This window comes from Alosa sapidissima, chromosome 4 (genome assembly GCF_018492685.1).
Source record: "Alosa sapidissima isolate fAloSap1 chromosome 4, fAloSap1.pri, whole genome shotgun sequence".
In the NCBI taxonomy this organism is placed as follows: domain Eukaryota; kingdom Metazoa; phylum Chordata; class Actinopteri; order Clupeiformes; family Clupeidae; genus Alosa; species Alosa sapidissima.
The window spans coordinates 26,316,520-26,338,990 of record NC_055960.1 but is presented as its reverse complement, the minus strand read 5'-3'; the positions used below and the strand labels follow the sequence as shown (position 1 = coordinate 26,338,990).

General features: G+C 43.2%; 2 protein-coding genes across 4 annotated transcripts; both read left to right on the top strand.

Moving 5' to 3' along the window:
* Positions 1 to 1,124: 1,124 nt before the first annotated feature.
* On the top strand, positions 1,125 to 12,336 carry LOC121707655 (von Willebrand factor A domain-containing protein 1-like). The gene is made up of 6 exons (XM_042090356.1): positions 1,125 to 1,756; positions 4,320 to 4,874; positions 6,677 to 7,009; positions 8,021 to 8,305; positions 10,425 to 10,706; positions 11,243 to 12,336. The coding sequence occupies exons 1-6, from the start codon at positions 1,675 to 1,677 to the stop codon at positions 11,254 to 11,256; spliced, it is 1,551 nt and encodes a 516-aa protein (XP_041946290.1). The 5' UTR covers positions 1,125 to 1,674; the 3' UTR covers positions 11,257 to 12,336.
* Positions 12,337 to 13,560: 1,224 nt separating this feature from the next.
* On the top strand, positions 13,561 to 22,471 carry LOC121707408 (cyclin-L1-like). Of its 3 annotated transcripts, none has more exons than XM_042089943.1 (10): positions 13,561 to 13,916; positions 14,245 to 14,319; positions 14,612 to 14,721; positions 19,310 to 19,430; positions 19,779 to 19,843; positions 19,973 to 20,072; positions 20,353 to 20,608; positions 21,346 to 21,436; positions 21,664 to 21,729; positions 22,082 to 22,471. In XM_042089943.1, exons 1-10 carry the CDS (start codon positions 13,674 to 13,676, stop codon positions 22,338 to 22,340), a joined length of 1,386 nt encoding a protein of 461 aa, XP_041945877.1. In that variant the 5' UTR covers positions 13,561 to 13,673; the 3' UTR covers positions 22,341 to 22,471. The 3 variants fall into 3 exon arrangements, with proteins under 3 accessions (XP_041945877.1, XP_041945878.1, XP_041945876.1); XM_042089942.1 differs by having other exon boundaries at positions 13,563 to 13,916; positions 19,307 to 19,430; XM_042089944.1 differs by lacking the exon at positions 21,664 to 21,729 and having other exon boundaries at positions 13,562 to 13,916; positions 19,307 to 19,430.

The following is a 22,471-nucleotide window of genomic DNA, read 5'->3' as shown; positions in this document are numbered from 1 at the left end:
TTATGAACTCTCCTTAGGGACAAGCAAACTACATGTTATTTTTGTGCCATATTGTGTACAGTAAGGAACAGTGATTCAGAAACTGTTTTAACGTCTGGTTATTTATCAGGCCAGTGAACTCCCATCTATAGTCTTTATGGATGGAGACCTTAACCTCTGCTTCTCTGATAAATCATCATTCCTGTTGCGTATTTTTAGCACTCTCTTACGGGCACGCGCACACACACACACACACAGACTCAGGGGATGAGAAAACGCTAAACAATGGCTTGGTGTACAGATTACAAACACACACACACACACACACACACACACACACACACACACACACACACACACAAGCATCCATAAACCCCATTGTATGCTAATGAAACTTTTTGTTTTATCTTGCATTACTGAGGAAAAAATATCCCTATCTTGCAGTTTTACAGGGATATATGGATCAACCTGGGTGAGCTGTTATCCAAGGTTACATTTTCCTCACTTCGCTTTATCATAGGCCTATGCAGGCACATGCAGGTAAAGTGTCACTGAAAATCCTGGACCTGTCAGGATACAAAGACACGGTTACAGCTGAAAGATGGATGTGATGCCAACTCTTCTACATTTTCACTGCCACCCAAGGACATGAATTTGATAGAACTATTTGATCTCTCTCTCTCTCTCTCTCTCTCACACACACACACACACACACACACATTCAGAAACACACACATTCAGAAACACACAGAGACAGAGCAGAGACAGACAGACACACACACACACCTGTCTCTGCTTCACATTTCACAGTGTATCACAGTGTATCTCTTCTTCTAGATAGTGTATCTATCTTCTAGTATTTATCAAAGAATGAGGGGGAAGAACTGGTGAATAGCTTTCCACTTGACACTTGTTACAATACACACACACATACATTGTAGAAACATGGATAATTGCCCATCACGTTCTAACATGCAACAAAGTCTTCTTTGTTTGGATGAATTTACAGTTTCAGAGGTGGAGAAAAGAGAGACAGATACGTTTCATATTAGTTTATTTAATCACCTGACCTCTCCATGTGAAAACTCCCTTGTATGGTTGTTAACTGCTAACAAAAGGGCCAGTTCCAATAATGGTGACGCATTAACTCGTTGACTGAGGAAGGGAGTAGGCACGAGGCCAAGAAGACAATCAAGGAGAGGAGCAAAACGTCGTAGTCGTCGGTAGCCGTCCGGAGTGCTCAGGGGGAGAGGAGACGCTTGTATCATTTTGCTCTCACGGAAGGAGGGTTTATAATTCAGTAATTGACATAGAGGGTTGGCCCAGACTTTCAATGAAGGTATGCCAGACTGGAAAGTTGCGCGCAACTTTTGTTAACCTGTTGGAGGAAGAGTTTGCATTCCAATCGGTCAGGATATGCAGGTGGCCGAACCGCGGCAAGAGTTTCGACGCAAATTCTTGGGATTTGTTGTCATAACATGTGTCAATTTTGATCGCAAAAGAGGCTTGAAATCGATGTAATGTAATATAGGTTAGTTTCGAGACTGATATGTCCGTGTTGGGCGAAATCCTTGAAATGAGGGACGAACTGCGCAGCATCTTTGTCAAAGAATTAATCGGACGACGTCCTAAAGAAATTCGGCAGTAGAACTGGTCTCTTCGCCTTGTTAGTACATTGTTAGTGAGCACGTCAAGATGCGCTGGACAACGATAGCCCTCCTGATCGCTGGAGTTTTCCTTCGGCCCTCAGAAACGCAAGACACCGTACCTGTCACAGGTGAGTGTAGGCTAAATGAAGAGATGGTCAGTTTAGTTACTCATTGCCCACATGGTTATTAAGGGAACTGTTCAAAAGCAAAATCACTTAATTTGAAGATCATTAACTAACTAGAGTTCAATAATGAAGTATGCAGAGGTGCAGGACTTCCAGAAGGTAAACCGTCAAGTAGGCTAAGGCACTAAAACTGTTTTGTCCAAAGTGTCCAAACCTGTACAGCCTGCGTACACACACACACACACACACACAAATATGCACACACTGAAACTATTTGTTATACTTATACAATATCTACCCTTGGCAAGGTTAAAGAACATTTGTGATCCACTGACTTGGTGTCATCAGATTTGAGACTAATGCATACATAAAGAAAGGGCACAGCTGTGAACTGAATTAGAGGGATAGCCTAATCTCAAGTGTGTTTGTGGTGGTCTATGTATGTGTGAACTGATACAACACAGCATCACAGTTAATCTGTCATTCTCTGTGTGTGCGTGTGTGTATGTGTGTGTGTGTGTCCAGGTCCAGCAAAAAGACAGTTTTTCTTCACTATTATTTCAATCACAGAATCCTCAATGGCTCGCTTGCCAAAAACTATTGGCTGTAAATCAAAGCCATTTTTGTTACTATTAAATGTTAATTTGGAAGGCAGATAAGAAAGGTTACACCAGATGCACATAAATATACATGGCTCTGAAGTCTTAATCAAAAGGCAAACATGTGGCTTGCAGGTACAGGGCAGCACTCTGTTTGAACTAAGTGCCGAGAGGCTGTGGTTGTCCAAATGAAAGCTCTCAAAAACACATCCAAATACAGTATCCGTGTCACAGGGGACTTTTTTCCCATTGGAATGCAGGGAAGGCACATTCTTTTGATCCTCCATGTATAAGTTGCCAACACTAATCCAGTCCTTCACCCTCCTTCTGTCATTCCGGTATCCCTCTCCCTTTCTCTCTCTCTCTCTCTCTCCCTCCCTCTGTTTTTATCCGTCATTGAATTCCAATGGCTCTCCTCAATTGTATTTCTTCATATTGCTATTTTCATCCACTACTTTTAGCTGTTAATATCACTAGGCTGTTTGACACTGGAGTGAGAGGGAAGCGTTACATAACATTGCCTCTTTCTCTCACCCACTTTCTGTGTCTTCTGGTCTTTCCTGCCTCTTCTGGTCTTTCCTGCCTCTCATTTGTTCTTGAGCACTTCATAAAACTTTAATGGCCACCGGCTCTTCTTTTCAAGTAGTCTTCACCCCAAGATGAAAGAATAAAAGCAATACACGGGCTCAAAGAGAGACAAAAGAATGGAGAGGCAATGCCATTATGTTCACAAGCATGCTAAGAGCATTCATCATAAGATTCTAATTATTGAGTATTGATTTAGTGGGGGAATGTGTGTGTGTGTGTGTGTGTGTGGTGCATGTGAGCATACCTCGGCAGGTGTGGGCTAGCACCATTGTTCTGCGGTCTACCTTTGCACTATTTCACACAGGGCTCCGGGTTGGGCCAGTAAAAGCGTCCCCACATCTCTACTCCCGGGTGCTATCATGTTGCTGCTTCATTAAATGCACTCAGTCTCACACAATGCCCCTCAGGAGTCTATGTGTTTTTCTCACAACACAGAGCCAGGGGTGTGAGTGTGTGAATGTGAGTGTGTGAATGTGAGTGTGTGTGATTGTGTGAGTGAGTGAGTGTGTGAGTGTGTGTGAGAGTGAGTGTGTGTGACAGTGTGATTGTGTGAGTGAGTGAGTGTGTGAGTGTGTGTGAGAGTGAGTGTGTGTGACAGTGTGATTGTGTGAGTGAGTGTGTGTGAGAGTGTGTGTGAGAGTGTGAGTGTGTGTGAGAGTGTTTGAGTGTGTGAGTGTGTGTGAGAGTGTGATTGTGTGTGAGAGTGTTTGAGTGTGTGAGTGAAGCTAGAGGTGTGTTCTCTTCTCATTTTCTCTTCATCTCTTATTTTCCTCATCTCTTTCTCTTCCTCAGGAATAGGGTTCGCTTTGCTATCTGGCCACATTAAGTGGATTTAAAAAAAGAGAGAGAGAAAACAAATATGTGACGTTTATGTTGCTTGAGTAAAAACAAACACCTGTGGTGAATAATACCATTAGCAAACAAAGCTCTCGGTGGGTGTGAAATGGAGTTCATTATAACAAGCCTGATTGTTCTCTAAGACCCCCAGCCTGTGGAGGTAAACAGTATCTGAGCTGGTGTATAGGCCACAAGTACAAGGTTGGCTGCTGTTGTCTCCATGCAAATTTAAGCTGCCATGCATAACACACCATAACCATGTATTTTCCAAAAGGTATAGCAAAGAGATTCTCTTCTATGAATGTCGGTTATTTGTTTCATTTATCGAGGCAAAAGAAAATGAATAGGATCTTTAAAAAAAAGTACATATTACACTTTTGTGAGCAAACAAGCACTGTGTCAGGGGGTGGGGGGATTTCCACTGTTTGCTATAATGACAACATTGTGACTGTGTTTGCCTTTCTCTCTCTCTCTCTCTCTCTTTCCTGTATATCTCCTCCTGTCCTGGTGTGTGGTCCCCTCTCCCCCTACTCCGTTTCAAGTGTTTAACTGCTGCGAGGGGGACATTGTCATCGTCCTGGATGCCTCGAGCAGCGTGGCCGCCTATGAATTCACCCACATGGTCCACTTCCTGTCCGACCTGCTCCGACCCTTCCAGCTGGGCCGCGGCCACGTCCGGGTGGGGCTCCTGCAGGTGGGCACCGAGCCTCGGATTGAGTTCGTCCTGGACGGCCACACGGCCCAGAGCGGGCTGCAGTGGGCGATACGCAACACCCAGCAGCTCCAGGGCGACACCAACACGGTCGAGGCCCTGCGTCTGGCCCAGAGGCTGCTGGGAGTCCGTCCCGGGGACAAGAGAAGGGACGGCCCCCCCAAGGTGCTCCTGTGGCTGACGGACGGGGTGGAGCCAGGGCCGGTGGAAGAGCCAATGGGAGAGCTCCGGCGAGCAGGCGTGGCAGTTCTGGCGGTCTCCACGGGTTCAAGCAACTACCAGGTGCTCCGTCGCACAGTGTCTCCACCTGTGGAAGACCACTTGCACTTTGTGGACGTAGATGACATTAGCATCATCACAGAGGACCTCAGAGATGCCATCATTGGTAAGAGAAAATGGAGAGAGAGAGAGAGAGAGAGAGAGAGAGACACACACAGACACACACAGACACACAGAGACACACACACACACACACAGACAGACACACACACACACACAGACACACACACACACAGAGAGATGGGAAGGCGAATGATATTGAGATAAAAATATTGAGAGAGAGAAATGTAGAGGTCAAAACCAAAGGAGTAAGTGATTGAGACAGATTGTATAAAGAGAGAAAAAGTCATTTGGGAAAAAAATTAGATGAAAGATAATAGATGGTCGGGTGAGCTATATTGAGGCGCTGTCCGAGCGATGGTGCAGCTGGGCCCAGAGATGACAACGTGCGGACAGTAAGCGCGGCTAATTTAGTTTCATGAGATGACTGATTTGGAGCTCAAAGCGAATTACGAGGAGATGGAGAAAACTCACAGGCTCGTCAGAGAAAAGAGCAGTGTCCAAAAAAGACACCCTGGAACAATCCCCATCCCCACGTGTGCCTATTCAGTTTAATGTAACAGCGTTCACAATCGACAAATAATGAATCTTTTCAGATTTGCACGTGGCAAAACATCTCAGCTGTGCGGGGTGGGTGGCTTCTCAGGAGCACAGTGAGAGGGAGGCGAGGAGACGAGGGACGAGAGCTTCCTGACAGCGGCTTATGCAGCCCTCCTCCACTGCTCCACTCTTTGACTCGTTAAATGCTCCTAATGAACCCTGGGTTGTCTCCTTTCATTTCTCTCCTGCTTTTCTGTAACACACTTTCTCTCCCTCTCTCTCTATTTCTTTCTCTCCAACTTTCTCTCAGCCCCTTTCTTTCACACTCACTCACACACAGACACTCACACTCACAGGCTGTATGTATCAGATCAATCTAGTTTTTTGCCACCCGAAGGGTTGTACGGATTAAAACGATCGTACCGCACCTTTCTGTCTATTAACAGTCTCATCTACACCATCAAAAACAGAATGGAGGCTTTTAGTGCCCACTAGGCTGAAATGTAATTTTCACTCTTGCTTGAGTGGTGAATAAAAATGAATCCTTTTAGAATTACGAGTGGACACTGCCTCATAATGCCTTCTATTGCTAAAACCCCATTTGCAACTTTGCTTCAGCAGAGAATATCAATCTGTTTTACAGTTGTGGTTTATGGTTGATGAGAGCAATCTGTGTGGCTGCAGCTCCTCATACCAGACAGGCTCAGAAGTGTTTTGACTGCAGTTGATGAGATGAGTGGAATCAGTTGCCTGCCATACAGTTGTAGTGTAGTGGAGGTTTCTTCAGTCATGATGCTTTTTGATGAAGTATATTTTTTATGTGGATATAGGACAGTTGAGAGAGACGGGAAGTGTGTGGGAGAAAGAGTCAAGGGGGGTGGGATTGGGAAATGATCAAACCAAGGTCTTTATGGACATGTGCGGCTACGGCTGTCACCCTACTGAACTCTAGCTCTGCGTCCTGGTGACAACCAACCAACTAAGCCCCCCCACCCCCACCCGATGCCTCCTTGCCTGTGCCTGTTGAGGTGTCCACGACAACAAGGAGGCGGACTTTTTTGCCCATCATCAGCCCCCTCTCCCCCAGACAATTGCCTGTTAAGGTGTCCACGGCCATGGCAACCTTGACAGAGACAACAAGGAGGCGGACAGTTTGCCCATCAAAAGCCCTCAAACTGTATTTCGTTGACTTTGTACTTACACTCTGCACAATGACAATAAAGCTGAATCCATCCATCCATCCATCCATCCATCCATCCAATGATAGTTTTTCTTTATTTGTACCATTTGTTCTCCTCCTTGTGTCAGAGATCATCCGTGCAGATCGACTCCAGGTGCGTGATGTTACTTCCAGGAGTGCCATCCTGCAGTGGAGGCCTGTTTTGACTGCACACACTGGGACCTACGAGCTGAACTACGGGCCCTCGGCCGACGGAGTACCGACGGGAGGGCATGTCAGGGGCCCAGGGACCAGCACCAGCTCCAACCAGTGGTCGTACGTCAGACAGACCCTGCCGGGAGACCGCAGTACGTGGCAGCTGACCAATCTGAGGCCGGGTACCACTTACACGGCATCGCTCAGACCTGAGTCCAACCAGCAGCTGCTCAAAACTCTCAGTGTGAGCTTCACCACACTATCAGGTGAGAGACAGAGCAGGGAGGGTTGGAGTAAGAAAAGGAGATAATGAAGGAGAAGAAAAGGAGAGAATGACTGAGAAGGAGAGAGAGAGAGATAGGGAATAAGAGAAAAGAGAAGCAAAAGAGAAGGAGACCAAGAGAGATATGGAGAGTTGGAAGATGGAAAAGACAGAAGGCTTAACACACATTATTAAAACAATATTGGGTATTTAAATACTACAAAATAGAATCATTGACAGAAGGAAGAGAGGAAGACATGTAGAGAGACTGATGAAGAAAGAAAGAAGAGGGTGGGCATATAGACCCCCCCCCTCCCCACACACACACCCACCTCCACCTTCCACCTGTTCAGCCTGAAGCTACTAGACATTAGCTGCAGCACACCACCTGCTGAGACAGAATGGAGGGGTGGGGGGGGGGGGGGGGCGATGAGAAAGGGAGAAAAAGATGACCTGAGGAAGTGAGAGAGAAAGTGATACAGAGAAGGAGAGGGAGAAATAGATACAAAGAACTAGAGGAGGGCTGTGCAGATGGATGAGATGATCTGAAACTGTCAGTGAAACTAATTCCTGAAATATGAAGGAATAAAAGTCAGTGATTGTAGAATTAAAGAATTAAATGATGCAGCAATCATCAATTGGATTTTTTTTTCTGCACCACAGTGCAGTAGCCGGAAATTTATGGAGTCAAGAAGTAGCTCACTTCACTGGGTACATTAGCTCATATCTTTCTTTATCTCCCTGCCATATAGAAAAAGGGTTGGATTGAAGGTTAATGTTCTCTAATGGTTTATGGTTATAAAATATAATAGAAAATGGCTCAAATGGTTCTACAAAGCATGTTAGAGGAACCCATGTGTTTTGCTTAAAGCCATAGACTGGATGAATAAGGCTGAAGACTGTTCTATTTTAATGTTTCTGAAGGACAAATTCAATATCAGAAGTCTGCCAAAAGGCTTGACTGGATGTGTTCTCACTTATTTCAAAGCAAATACATGTCTTGCTACTTTTTCAGATGTTCCAGAAATTCTAAGTCCAACCACGGTCTCTATTTCTGAGTCGGGCCCAGACAACGTGCGTGTGAGCTGGGGCCCGCTGCAGCCCAGTCGGGTTCGGCGGTACCAGGTGGAGTATGCGGTACTACCCTCTGGAGTGGTACGAACAGTCACCCTCCAGAGTCACGAAAACTCCACCTTGCTGACCCAACTGCAGCCAGATTCGCAGTACCTGGTCACAGTCACCGCGCTGCACTTCAACGGCCAGGAGAGGACGATGTCGGTCAAAGCCTGCACTCAGGAGGGTAAGACAGGATCCTTTGTGTTTGCATCTACAAATGGACAAGACAGGGAAACGATTTATTGCACTGCCACAATCCATGACAATCCATCCTTTTTTAATAAACAGAATATTATGTAGTCAGACTTATTTGGCTTGCACTCTGAAGAACCCATAAGATAAACACAGAGCGCACTTACTGCCCAAAGAGAATACACCATGATGGGAATAGTACACAAATCCCAAGAACAGACTTTGACATTTGTTTTCATAGTCTCCAAAATCCTGAGAAATGAATGTCATTACTGAAGAGAAAGCATTATTCTCTTAAAAGACTGGTCTATATGTTGGATCTAGCCTGGCATCACCATACCACAAATGTCTCTTCAGTCACTTAAAGTAAGTCATTGAAAGTATGGTAATCCATTAAGATTTGTTAGTGGAAGACACTTTACTCGTGGGCACAGAACAATAAAAATCATTGAATCAGCTTGTGCTGTATTGTGCTTTAAAGAGCTTGTGAGGGGCATTCTGAGATGTGAGAGGCATTCAGAGTTAAAGTCTATACTCAGGTTTCAGCCAGTGTATTCACATCACTTCAGATAAAATGAATCCACTTGCTGCAGGGATGATGATAACCACTATCACATTGTTGCAGCAGGTTTCTCAAATCATTGTTTTATATTATCAAAAACACTCTGCAAAGCTTGCTGACCTCTCCAGAGGAAATGTGCTCAGTCTATTTCTGCTCTGGGACAGTATCTCAGAGCAAAAAGTGAGCGAGTCAGATTCAGATTGGCAGTGCCATGCTAGACTGGGGTCATTTATCACTATGACTACCTTTCTGAGAACTACACTGTGTAGCTGACTTGAAAACAAATAAACCAAGAAGGGCTCATTAAGTCACAGAAATAGTTTCATTCACTATGCCTGTTCACATACTTTCTGTCAAGTACTTTATTTTGACGGTAAAAATGACGGCTTGGTTCTTGATTGGCCACTGCGTGAAATCCCCCACCTGTACATGTACATGTTATCCAGCTTGTCAGGTTTAGGCATGATGCCAGTGTTTGTTTTGATATTTCTCTGCTGACACAGATGTGATATACCCCTAACCCTGACAAGCAAATACATCACTGCCTTCTGTTGGTGTGCACAACAGAGTCAGGGATGAATATTTCCAGTGCTGTAGACCTATCCAAATCTTATGACACATTCATTTGGCTACTTCCTACTTGTAGTGGATGCTTTCACCACATGCTTAGTGTAGTTGACCTCGAGAGATTTATATTTCATCATTGCCTGTGCAGTTAAGAGTGATGAACGACAAGGATATAGCCAGAGGATTATCTCTAAAGGTCAGCGCCTTTTTTAGGGAGGGCTGCCACCCCGACATTCCTGAAGCTGTTATGAATAATTTACAAAGTCAAAAAACGTCTGTCTTCTAGAGAAGAGACTCAGCCTCTTTAGTAACCTGGTGATGCTCCAGACCTGATGACCTTGACACGGCTATATTACTTTTTAAGATGTTTTTTACCTTCAGAGGAGGGGGAGAGCAACTTGGGGGTGGGGGCGGGCAACCTCTGGTCTCTGGCCCCTGACCCAGATGTGGCCCAGATCTGATGCAGATACTTAACCTGGTTGAACTCTGAGAGCTGCCACTGTCAGCTGTACTCTCAGACTAAATCGTGTCTATTCTTATCTCATCACTTGTCACTCTCTCCCTATCTCCCCCTCCATCTTCCCCCATGCTTCTCGCTTCATGTCAACCTCTATCTAATCCCCCCCTTTCATCTGCATTTCACCATTTCCCTCTTAATCTCTCCACCTCCAACTTGCACTCCTTTTCTACTCTCATCTACTCTCATACCTGCTGTTTTTTCTCCCTTTCATCTCATTTTCTTTATCATTTTCCTCTCACATTTTGTCCTACTCTCTCTATCTTCACGCTTCCTGTCTCTCTTTGCCCTCTTTGTCTCTCTCCTCACCCCCCCCCCCCCTTTACCTCCCTTGCTCCTATTGCATCTCCCTTCTCCTCAATTCCCACTTCTGTATCTCATCTTCATTCTTTATCTCTTACCCCCCTCTCTATCTCTTTACTCCTCTCTCTCCTCCTCCATTTCCTCTCTATCCACCTATCTCAGTGCTGCCACCTCTGGAGGACCTGCAGCTGAGGCCCATGGGCCGGAACTCTGTGCAGGTGGAGTGGAGAGGTCGCACAGGTGGACCACAGGGCTACTGGGTGAGCTGGGACGGGGCCAGACCTTCGTCCTCCCGCTCGCCATCCTCATCCTCATCCCTCTACCTGCCGTCTAGCTCCGTGTCTACCTTCCTCACCAACCTGGCGCCTAACAGCCGGGTGTGTGTGTCGCCTGTGTACAAGACAGCACGGGGACAAGGCCTGTGTTGTACACACAAACATTCAGGTTTGCATGTTTCTGCACCTATGTTGTAAAATAACAATGAGATATTAATAGTAAAATAACAACGAGATATTAATGCACGTTATGAATAACGTAAAATAACATATGTTATCGATATGTTCATATTTAGCATGTGAAAAAGAACATTAGCATTGGCTAAGAAAAAAGCACTGAGCAAAACTTGAATGTTCACTCCTCAGAAAGGAACTCCCTTGCTCAAATTCTGTTTTTTAACTATAGCTCATCTGAATGTAATCATCTGAAGCGATCCAAATAATGCCTCTCTAATTTGTTGTCTAATTTAACACCCGAGTTCCTGCATTTAGGCTCTTATCAATAGACCTCTGTTTTGTCAGTGAAATATGCTCTAAACCCTGAAGTGCATAAGCACTGTAACAGCCTCTCTGGAATTTAAATATACAGTCGTCTTCAGTAGATCCATACAGAGATACTCTCCACCATGTGTTTATCTAACTACATTTTCCCTTTCCATTCCCCATCTCATTTTCCCTGGCTGATCCTCTTACCCTTGCCTGCAGACTTTTGGCAGTAGATGTCCAATTCTTTGAATCCACTTGGAAACCAAGAGCAAATACTGTAGGCACTCTGCTGGAAAACAAGGCCTTATCATCTCTGCTCTGCAAACCCCATCAAGTTCCATTGTTGCTTCTCAGTGTACAATTATAGCCTGCAAATGGGCAAATTAATGTCTTGTTTATGGTTAGAGTTTGAATGAAATTGGGCAGTGGATGCCATGAATGATAGTAACTGTAGATCAGAGGACCAAAAGCCAGCCCAGAGACAAAAAATGGATGAAAAGGATAGGAAGAGGCAAATGCATTTAAAAATCAGACAGATAGACATTTTACATAATTTCAACAGAAGACGTTGCCTAGCACTGTGCTACTGACGACTGAACTTTTGTTGCGGTCATCTTCACTGGGATACACACACACACACACACACACACACACACACACACACACACACACACACACACACACCATACCCTACCCTATCATACAAACACAGACAGAGCAGATGCAAAGACATAACATCACATACAGCTGCCCTTAACTAACAAATATTCAGCATTTTTTATGTTACAAACATTTCTGCTGTAAGGCTTGAAAATATGCCATAGGCATACATTTAGTATGATCATCTCACTAGCTCATCTAGAGTCTAGTGTACTTAGTGTTTGTGTGTGAACAGTGACACTCAGTGGTCATTTGATCAAATTACACCTGACTGTCAATACATTTGTTATCAAACTATCTAAGTAATTGCTTCAATTATAGTATAATGTATGAACGTCTAATGTTTAATCTAATTAATGTATTTGAAATGAAGATGTATAGCCTATATCTTGTCTGCTTTGAGATGTAAAAAATTATTTTAATATGTATTGTAAAGAATTAAGACATTTGGTGCTTTTACATTGGTTTGACTATTAAAACATGCAGTTGTTTCATTGTTTTAGACCATGAATTTTGCATAACATGTTTCATTGCATAACATGAAAATACACTTTTTATGTAAAATCATATTTAAGTAAATATCTGTCACTTCTAAAAGTCATTGATATGTTGTGATGTAAACCAGATTAAAGGAATCAATATAAAGACTGTCATCTGTCAGTGACTGTCTTCTCATTGCACGATGTGTAAGAAGTGAAAATAAGAAGACGTCACAGTGAAGCTCACCTGGTTCGACCTCTCACCTCCTCCTCTAAGCGCCCTCACAATGTCTTCACTCCTTCAACAGACTGCCACACTGTTCACACATTCTACTCACACCACACACTGCCTTTGAAATCTCCCACACAAAAGCTATATTGTCAGCTGAACTCCACTACTACAAGCAATTCCTGCATTCCTGTTCTATGTTAGGCTACTGTTCACTTTCATCATGCATGAGTCTGAATCTGAATTTGCACAGAAGACAGAGGAAGAATAATCCATAATCCATAATCCATTTATCAAGTTGGTTAACTCTGGCCTTTCATGAGATAGAAAGGCCTGTTAAACCCTGTCAAGGGATGCTGACACACACTGATTCTGAGGACAAATTGCATCATCTGATTAAACACTGGCAGGAATTCGGTCATGATAGCTAAACATGCCCCGTTCTTTTCTCAAAAGAATTAGATTGCATAAAATAGAAGTAGGCCTAACCTAGCTGTGTGTTTGAATAACACGTGCATGCACTCATGGGCGGATTATGAACTTTTGGGCCCCTGGGCCCAGATGTATTAAGGGCCCCCCACTAATTGCCGTATATGTGGGAGGGGGGGTTTGGGGGTCCTCCCCCAGAATTTGTTTTAATTTGTTTGATGTGATTTCCTGTATTCTGGTGCATTTTGGGGATTGCCAATACTAAATTCAATCAGATTCATAGCCTACATCCTGATTTGTTGATATTGAGGCAATGATTCCATGCAAAGGCTTGGGCTTCAGGGCCCCCTGACCCCTTGGGCCCCTGGGCCTGGGCCCGGTAGGCCCGTGCAGTAATCCATCCCTGCATGCACTTAGGCCGTTTTGTAGGCCAATCTAACCTATATGTAATGTTAATTATGTGCATTTAAACTGATTAAACGGTCACTGTCTTTGCATGTTTAACTCACCTTCGATTTTAAAATAATCCAATAAAGTTTTAAGTCTTTCTATGAGAGCTATGTGAAAAAGTGTGTACGAAACGTGTGAAACCAAAGGAAAAAGTCTACATTTGTAAGCATGACTTCTGCAGTCCTAGGTGAAGATCAAGTGGATCAAGAAAACTGTGAATGGTCGGTCTAGGGCTAGGCTAGGCCTAGCCTACATATTCTGTTTTTATTTTTGTGGTGAAGTTTGTCCAGTCCACATCTGAATCCGACCAATCAGAGGCCACCAGGAAGTTACAGGTTTTGCTAAGCTTGTTGTGCCTTCGCTAGAGTTCCTGCCCCTGAGCCTCGGTCTCTCCTTGCTCCTGATGCCCTCCCTTGAGCACACAATGGCGGCGGGAGATATGAGGCTGCCCGGGGAGGGGTTACTAATTAAGGACAAATTGTATTCCGGAGTAATGCTCACACTAGAGAATTGTCTTTTACCAGCGGAGCAATTAAGTCAAACCCCGTCGGCTGAGCACGGGCTGTCGGGGGAGACGGAGGAGCAGTTACGAATCAGTGGCTGCGAAAGGATACAGGCCGCAGGGATACTACTTCGACTTCCACAGGTTGGCAATGATGGCTCTTAAGTCTTTATCAAATATTTAAACCATGCCCTGATGTGCAACTGTATGAAATAGCATAGCTAAATCGGCTTTATAAGGTGTTACACTTCTTGCTATTGCTACATTATTCTGTAGCCCAGGCAAGTTGTGATGTGTGCACGTGCCTTTTTTGCTGGCCCTTTCGTAACCTATTCTGTTTAGAGAGCCATTTGACGGATTTCCATTGCATATGATCTAATTTGAGCGCTTTTGCAGTTATAATTGTGTCTATCGTCGTAAATGGACCATCTTTGACAGACCAAAGCGATTCATCTCATATTGAACTCTGCAGGTTGCCATGGCCACTGGGCAGATACTATTCCAGAGGTTTTACTACTGCAAGTCATTTGTACGGCACTGTGCAGAGGTAATCTGTAAACATTCATCTTTGCAACTTTGGTCTAAGTGAGCCTAGTCCTTTGAGGAAAGGCAAAGGGTGTGGTGTAATTTTCATTTCATCATCATGCTCTGTGAATCTATAGCTTCCATGCCTGGCCTACATATGCAACTTTGCTTCATTCTTGTCATGATTCCACATTATTATTCTGGATTATTTAATTTCACCTGTCCTAATCAGATATATAAATGTATAAACCTATATTTGTGTTTCCAGTAACCATTTGCTTCCTCACATACTACCTTCACCTCACTGCTCTTAGACTGTTGCCATGGCGTGTGTGCACCTGGCCTCGAAGATTGAAGAAGAGCCAAGGAGGGTCCGTGATGTGCTGAATGTGTTCCACTTCCTGAAAGAGAGTAGAGGAGGCAAGTGAGTAAGCATGCTTATGCAGGTACACACAAATGAGCAAGCAAGCATGCATTGTCTTTCAAGAGCATGGATGCTCTCACACACACACACACACACACACACACACACACACACCTGGGTACTCTTTCATGTGCACAGTTGATTGCATGACATCATTCCTTTTTCCGACTCGATTTTATCTGCGGTTACCAGGATCAACAGTGGTCTGATAGAGTGACCTGTTAAATCTGAGCAACATTGACATTATCTATATAAAGTCTCTTTCATTCATTCATTCATTCATTCATTCAGTTGATGGTGACTAGTCTGTACATGTCAGAGTTAGATGGGAGGTAAAGATGACGTGGATGGAAAAGATGACATTTGAATACTGTTGTCCTCAGTATTGATTGCAAAACGCAGTGAGTTGATCACTAAATTGGCCTTCAAATTTGTTCATTGCATCAAAATAATGTGATAAGTAGTTGATGGATGTTGTGTCATATCTAAATGAAGTGCATATCCATCACAAGGATGTCATCTTGCTTCACCTTTTGGCTTAAAATGAATAATGCTAAAAATAGCTAAGAGTTCCTAATGGAATAGCCTAAGAAAACGTGCCTGAAATCTTGCATCCAAATGATTGTATTCGTATTTGATGGGACACGTGAGCCTCGAGCCTCAAGCTTTGAGCCTCTGCCTACGCTTGATCATCTTAAAATATTACCTAATTTATAGGGATGCACGATATATCGGCGGCCGATATATTATTAGCCGATAAGTGAAAAAATGAAAATATTATTATCGGTCCGATAACAGAATTCTGGCCGATAATTTGCGCCGATATTTTTTAAAGTCCTAATTTAGGCCTACGTAAGGTCCGTCTGGCTACACTGAGCTAGCCTACTTGACAGTGTTGTAGTCAAGTCACTATGCCTCGAGTTCGAGTCCCCAGTGTTCAAGTCCGAGTCAAGTCCAAGTCATAAAAAAAAAAATTCCGAGTCGAGTCCACTACTCATCCGAGTCGAGTCACTATTGATCCACGTCGAGTCCGAGTCGAGTCCCTATTGATCAAGTCGAGTCCAAGTCCAGCGCTAAAGTAAGCATAGGCTACATGTCGTTCCATTTTTTTCCATTGCAGATGAAATCCTTAAAAGCAAAACGGACAATCTTCTGTCTCCAAGCAGGGGTGCCATCACTTGTGAAAGTAGTATTGCCAAATTTCTTGCCAAACCCAATGTGTTGTATTTATTATATCGGAGAGAATACCATACTATAGCCATACCATAGCCTATAGGCCTACTCATAACAAATGAGCAATCCACATCCCAATCACACAGGCCATTAAGTCACATTATGCTGTTACTGACTGCTGACAATTGTATAGGCAGTGTTGTAGAAGTTCATACTTCACAAGAGCTAGATGGACGTTGGAGTAGGCTTATTTTGTAAGAGGTAGTGTGGATCATAAAAGGGCCTCCCCCGCGCATTCTTTTAAATTCTGGCTGTTAAATAGCCTACACAATTTTAGCGCAGTTTGGGAGGGACAGAAACAGAGCAGGGCCCGTCTTGGTGAACACTGGCTACCGGCAACTGCATAATTATGTTATTACTTCACTGACACTATAGAGACATATTTTACATCAACAATAGAGATGAAAACTAGCTTTCGGTTAACGGAGATGTAGATCATCTGCCTAATTAATTTCTTTGCGCAACAGGCCACATTCTACATTCATTTCAGCGAGATGAGTGAACTAAATGTTTTTTTTTAAGCTGCCATCGCCATGGGCTACTATTTGCTACGATATTCACCTGTTAGAAATAGAACACGTTGCTATTTCCTTTTTTTTCGTGCAGTGGATTAGGCTATCAAATCGCTCGTTTTGACAATAACAGTAATCCAGTTCATTCGTGGTTTTAAATATAGTTGTTTCTGGCCTACCCACGAGAGTTTGTCAGTTTCACTTGCGCAGACACGTAGGCCTACATTGACACTACATGGACACTCTACTAGGCAATTTACAGTAATGTTATGGTTCTATATTTTATGACACCAAAATTAAGAAGTATGCTATATCTTGATCGGGAAAACTTTTAGTTTATTTTTCTTTCATCCGATAATAGCCTGCTGCAATTTAACAGACAGAAGCACGGCAGGGCACGCCCCGAATGAAAATGAATGAATGGAACCTCGCTTCTCGCGTCAGTCAGGGAAAACACTGTTCACCAAGTCATGATGATCAGCTATCCAGCAGCAGTGTGTATTGTTTAGCCTAGGCTGAGTGTAATCTTCGGTAATGTTATGTCATGTATGAGAACTAATATACAATAACCTACTACATTGAAATAGCGGCGGCCATATCTCCAGGCATTTTGGTGTTAAAGTTAACGTTAGTTTGCTTTGCATATGAACATGATGTGACTTGCGATGTACGACACGAAGCAGTAGCCTAAAATTCCCTTGAACTAAAATTAGTATTACGAATAATTTAGATATTAAATGTATCATGTAGCAAATTATAGCCTAATGACATACTCCAATTATAGCCTGATGATATATTACAAAAAAAGTCGAGTCCTCGACGAGTCACCGCGAGTGCGAATGCACGAGTCCGAGCCCAAGTTCGAGTCATTAAGTGCTCAAGTCCAAGTCAAGTCACGAGTCTCTAAATTTAGCTAATGACTCGGACTCGAGTTCAAGTCTCGGACTCGAGTACTACAACACTGCTACTTGAGCTTGGTTGGCCATACTGTTTCCTCAATATAATGTCAGCGGTGTGAATGTATTTCACCACTCTAACAAAATCTGTGGATATGTGTTCATTTGGGAATCTGTGCATCTCAAAATCCTCTTATGAATGATCCGCCATTTAACCTTAACAGAGCGGAGCTCAGCCCTATCTAGAGCCATCTTGTGCTGGTGTGTTTGCACTTTACCGCGCTGGTCGGGGAAACAAATAAACAAACTCGTTAGTGGGACGAGTACATAAGTAGGCCTAGTTCTAAGTTGTGTTTTAGTATTATATTTGCATTACTTTAGCTTAGGTTTTGTATTATTACCTAGAAATATGCTAACCATTCGTGCTTCAGTTCCAGACAGGTCATCATAATAAGTTATTAAAACCTTCGGGGCTAACGCCTTTCATTTCTGCTGCAGCAGGTTGTACGCAACAGAGTAGACGGACATAAGATACAGTCTAAGGAGTTGCAGCTTTATTCAGTTACCCGCAGTTGAAACTAAACCTAAAAACTAAAGTTTCCCTCACAAACTCTGATTTGGTCGCTATACTGTAGCTTATTCCAAGCTGAGCCGTTTATGAGCGTTTAGTCCTAAAACGATTCAAACTCTCTAGCCACTCACTCGCAATTCACTGACGTCAGGTTCACTAGGAGCCACACATACTGTAGGGCTAGGCTACTGTTATGTTGTTGACTGCCGTACTATTGAGGACTATTATGAGTTCTGTCCATCATTTGGTGGTAGGTAAAATTACTGCAATAAAATTATGCTTATTAAATGCTTTCCCCAAATGACTTTTCACAAATTTTTTTCAAGAGTAATATTATCGGTTATCGTATCGGTATCGGCCACAACAAACCAATAAATATCGGTTATCGTTATCGGCCCTAAAATTCCATATTGGTGCATCTCTACTAATTTATCAAGTACTTTTAATCACCCGATGATATCAAATGAGTTCGATTCAAGCTGTGGGTTTACAGACACAGCTGTAGTACTGCACTCATCACTATATTTCATGTTTTCGCTCCGCTCACTTTCTCTCTTTGTGCTCACCAATGCCTGGCATGTTTGTGAGCTGTGTGATGTCAGACGCATCACATCCTATGATTTGTGACATGAATGAATGAATGAATGAATGAACGAATGAATTCGAATTCATGAACGAATGAAGGATCGCCTTAAGCTGATCTTATTGGGCTGCTTATTGGGCTGGCTTTTCGCAAAAGTGATCTTCACTCAAGTTCTCTTTTAGTCCAGAACTAACTGGCCCATTTTGCATGAAGTATCACTAACCACATTCACGCCCTTGGTACAGTTGCATACCTTGTGTCCATGGAGAACACTCAGCAGGACATTTAAATTAGTTACTTACTTACTTATCCATTTGGCGGATGCTTATCCTGCTTGATGATGCTTAAAGCGACTTACCTACGTTAAGTATTACAAGAGCATGTCTCCCTGGTTGCCCTGCTTTGCTCAAGGGCACAACAGTGGCAGTCTGGAATTGAGCCCACAACTTTTCAGGCAGCTCTACCTCAAGTGATGGACCAATGTGCTAACAGCACCAATATCATGCCCGTGGAGAACACAGACTGCTGGGAATTTTTTTTTGTGTGCATTATGCTGCAAGTTGCACAGCCCCCAGCCGTGACTCAACTGGCTGGGGCACCTGCACCGTACGCCGATTCCAGCCCCATGGTCCTTTCCGGATCTCACCCCGTCTCTCTCTCCAACTCGCTTCCTGTCGTTCTCAACAATCCTATCACATTAAAAATATAAAAAGTAAATTCAAATATACTTTAAAAAGTGTCCATTAACGTATATGTGTAATTGTTAATGATTTCCAAATCCCCTCTCCAGTAGAGGGTACTACCCCATGCCCTTGGATGGCAGTTACATCAACATGAAGAGTCAGGTGATCAAAGCGGAGAGAAGACTGCTGAAGGAGCTGGGCTTCTGTGTGCATGTCAAACACCCACACAAGGCAAGTCCTGGTCACACACCATACACACACACACACTAATATACGCGTATGCAGATGTGGCCCTGTCTGGCTATATTGGTTTAAATACTCCAACTTATTTTGATAAAAGCTATATGAGAGGATTTATGAAATTGTTGTTTTAAGGGAGTCCATTGAACAAAGCATGTCTCTGTATTCAGTGCAAAAGCTGCTAGTACTTTGAAAAAGCTCAATTAGAATTTGATATGAGGGATATTGTTATGGTTTGTGGTTTGATTTACTTTTTTGTTATTTTCCTTTTTTCATTTAAACAAATCACTTCCTGTTCTCGTGAAAGCCTTTAGTAACAGTTAGTCTTTTTGTTTTTAGATCATTGTGATGTACCTGCAAGTTTTAGAATGTGAAAAGAATTCAGAACTAGTTCAGATGGCGTGGTAAGTGCTTGCGCCTCCTCCTCCTCCTCAGTTCTGCTGTGTTCGGTGCTCAAAATGAGCATTACATTTCAAGAAGGTAATACATAAATCTCTGACTGCTCTCCTCATTTGCCTCCCATCTCTTTGCAGGAACTACATGAATGACAGTTTGAGGACAGACGTGTTTCTGAGGTTCAGAGCCGAGACTGTGGCCTGTGCCTGCATCTACCTGTCCACCAGATGCCTACAGGTCTCCCAGCTCTTACCATTTTTCCTGCTAGGCAAAAGCATGAAAATACACTCCGTTTCTGAGAAAGTTTGTGCCTTCCACAAGTAATTGGTGACAAGTGCCCCTACTTGCACATTGAGCAGATTTCCTTCTTTCAAACCTCCTGCTGGTAATTGTCATAGTCGGTTAAAGCTACCATGTGATTGTTTGCTCACGGTTAGTTGTACCAGTTTATAGTTAGTATGTTGTTTTCTGTTTGCTTGTATTTACTTTGTTTGTGTCTGTTTAAACTCTTGGTCAGATCCCTCTACCAGATGAGCCCCCATGGTTCCTTTTATTTGGGGCGAGGGAGGAGGACTTACGGGATATCTGTGGAAGGATTCTGCACCTGTACACCCTCCCGAGTGTCCCTCTATCCACCCTCCTGAAGCAGGTAGAGGAGACGCGTCAGGCCCTGGATGCCCTCAGCAGCAAGGGGAAGCCCAGCATGGCGATGTCTGCTGCTGCCACCCCCAACTTGGAGCCATTCAGTAGCTTCTCCCCTGCCTCCAAAGCCGGTGAGGGTGCGGAGGTTGCCTGATTTAATGTTGTACAACAATTGGGTTGGCTATGGAACTATTTATTTGTTTCTGATCGGCCGAGAGACGTTCCATGAGTTGGAATATCCCTGGACTGCTTGAACAAGAATACACCTTTGCGTTCTACTCCAGGTTTTGTATACAAGCATAATGATTTTTGTGGTGGTTAGACAATGTAGTGCAGTGTTTCTCAAACTTTTTCAGACCAAGGACCATTTAACCAATAAAAAAAAAAAAAGAGTAAAAGAGACCTACTGTATTTCAACAGTATATTACACAGTAGGCCAACTCACTGGACCACCTTGCTTAATGTCTTTGCACCTTGCTTATTATGTCAGAGGATTCATATGATTTAAACTGGCATAGCAAAGCCTACATAGGCAGTGTTGCAGAACTGTTTGGATTTACATACAAGTTGGTTCAATATTGCAAACAACTCATCTATATTATATTTTATCATGTCTGCTCGCGGACCACTTGGGATAGCTTGCGGACCACCAGTGGTCCCCGGACCACACTTTGAGAAACACTGATGTAGTGTACACTGTCATGCACCTCAACTTATATAGGCTTTGCACGCTTTGCATGTCTGCTCATGGACAGTGAATTTCAATTAAATCTTAAAATGAATTAAAATCTTTGTTGTAAATTTGAAGTGATTGTTACAATGTTGGTTGAGTGTTTGCTTTTGCCTTCTTTGCATTACCTCCTCACAGCTTCCCCTGCGGATGGTCGGCCCAATCACCAGACTTCTCTCAACCAAGTGGCCCTGAAAAATGCCTGTCGGAAACTAGCCAACGGAGATGAGTAAGTACTCCCAATATTTGCCTGTGCATTGGTGTGACTTGGTCTCCCTGTGAAAAGTATTATAGAGGTTGGACCTAAAATCTGAGAAATTAATTTCACACTAGCCAGTTGTGGATACCTTGCAGTGTAGATTGATATATTTGTCTACAAATTCAACATTTAAATTGAATTTAGTTACATATTGTTATTACATTACATACATAAATATTTTTTTTGTTAAATTGTAGGCAAGAGCGACTTAGTCGCAGTGAAGAGAGAAGAGAAACCAAAAGCATTTCTCCCCCGAGACGCAGGTATGGCAAGGAATTGTCTCTGCAGGAGTATATATTAATTATAAGCACTAGTGTCTATTCCCTCTTCTTGCAAAGCACTCCCTTAAGCATTTCTTACTCTGTCTTTTGATTAGGGCTGTGCGATTTATCGAAATAATCAATTGTGATTATGACTTCTAATGATTATGAAAACAAAATGATGATTTTGCTACATTCAGTTTCAAGTTTTGAAAGTGGATGAGTTCCAAAATCACTGAGTAATCGTGTTTAATAATCGTGATCTCAATATTGGACAACATAATGGTGAATGGTGAAAAAAAAGATTTTTGCCATAATCAAGCAGCCCTGCTTTCGGTCCCTGTCTTCTCCACAGGCGCAGTCGCAGTGTTGCCTCCCCCCATCACTCACTCTCTCCACAGCGTCACAAAAAAGTCTCTCACAGAGAAAGGGATGGAGAGAAGGACCGGTGGAGGGATAGAGACAGAGATAAAGACCGGAGTAGGGAGAAGAGTAGGGAGAGGGAAAGAGAGAAGGACAGAGAGAGAGACCGACAGAGGAATCACCGAAGAGAGAGAGAAAGAGGGGAGAGAGAAGGACCCAGGAAGGAAGTGCGTTCGTCACACAGAAGATGACCCTTCAGATCAGAGGACCACATTCCAAGATGTATTATGGACCAAAAATCAAGTTGTAATTTTTTAAAACTTTAGACAAAAAGCTGTGACTTTCATAAACAGTTTTTGTAATAAAAAGTTGTCATATTTTA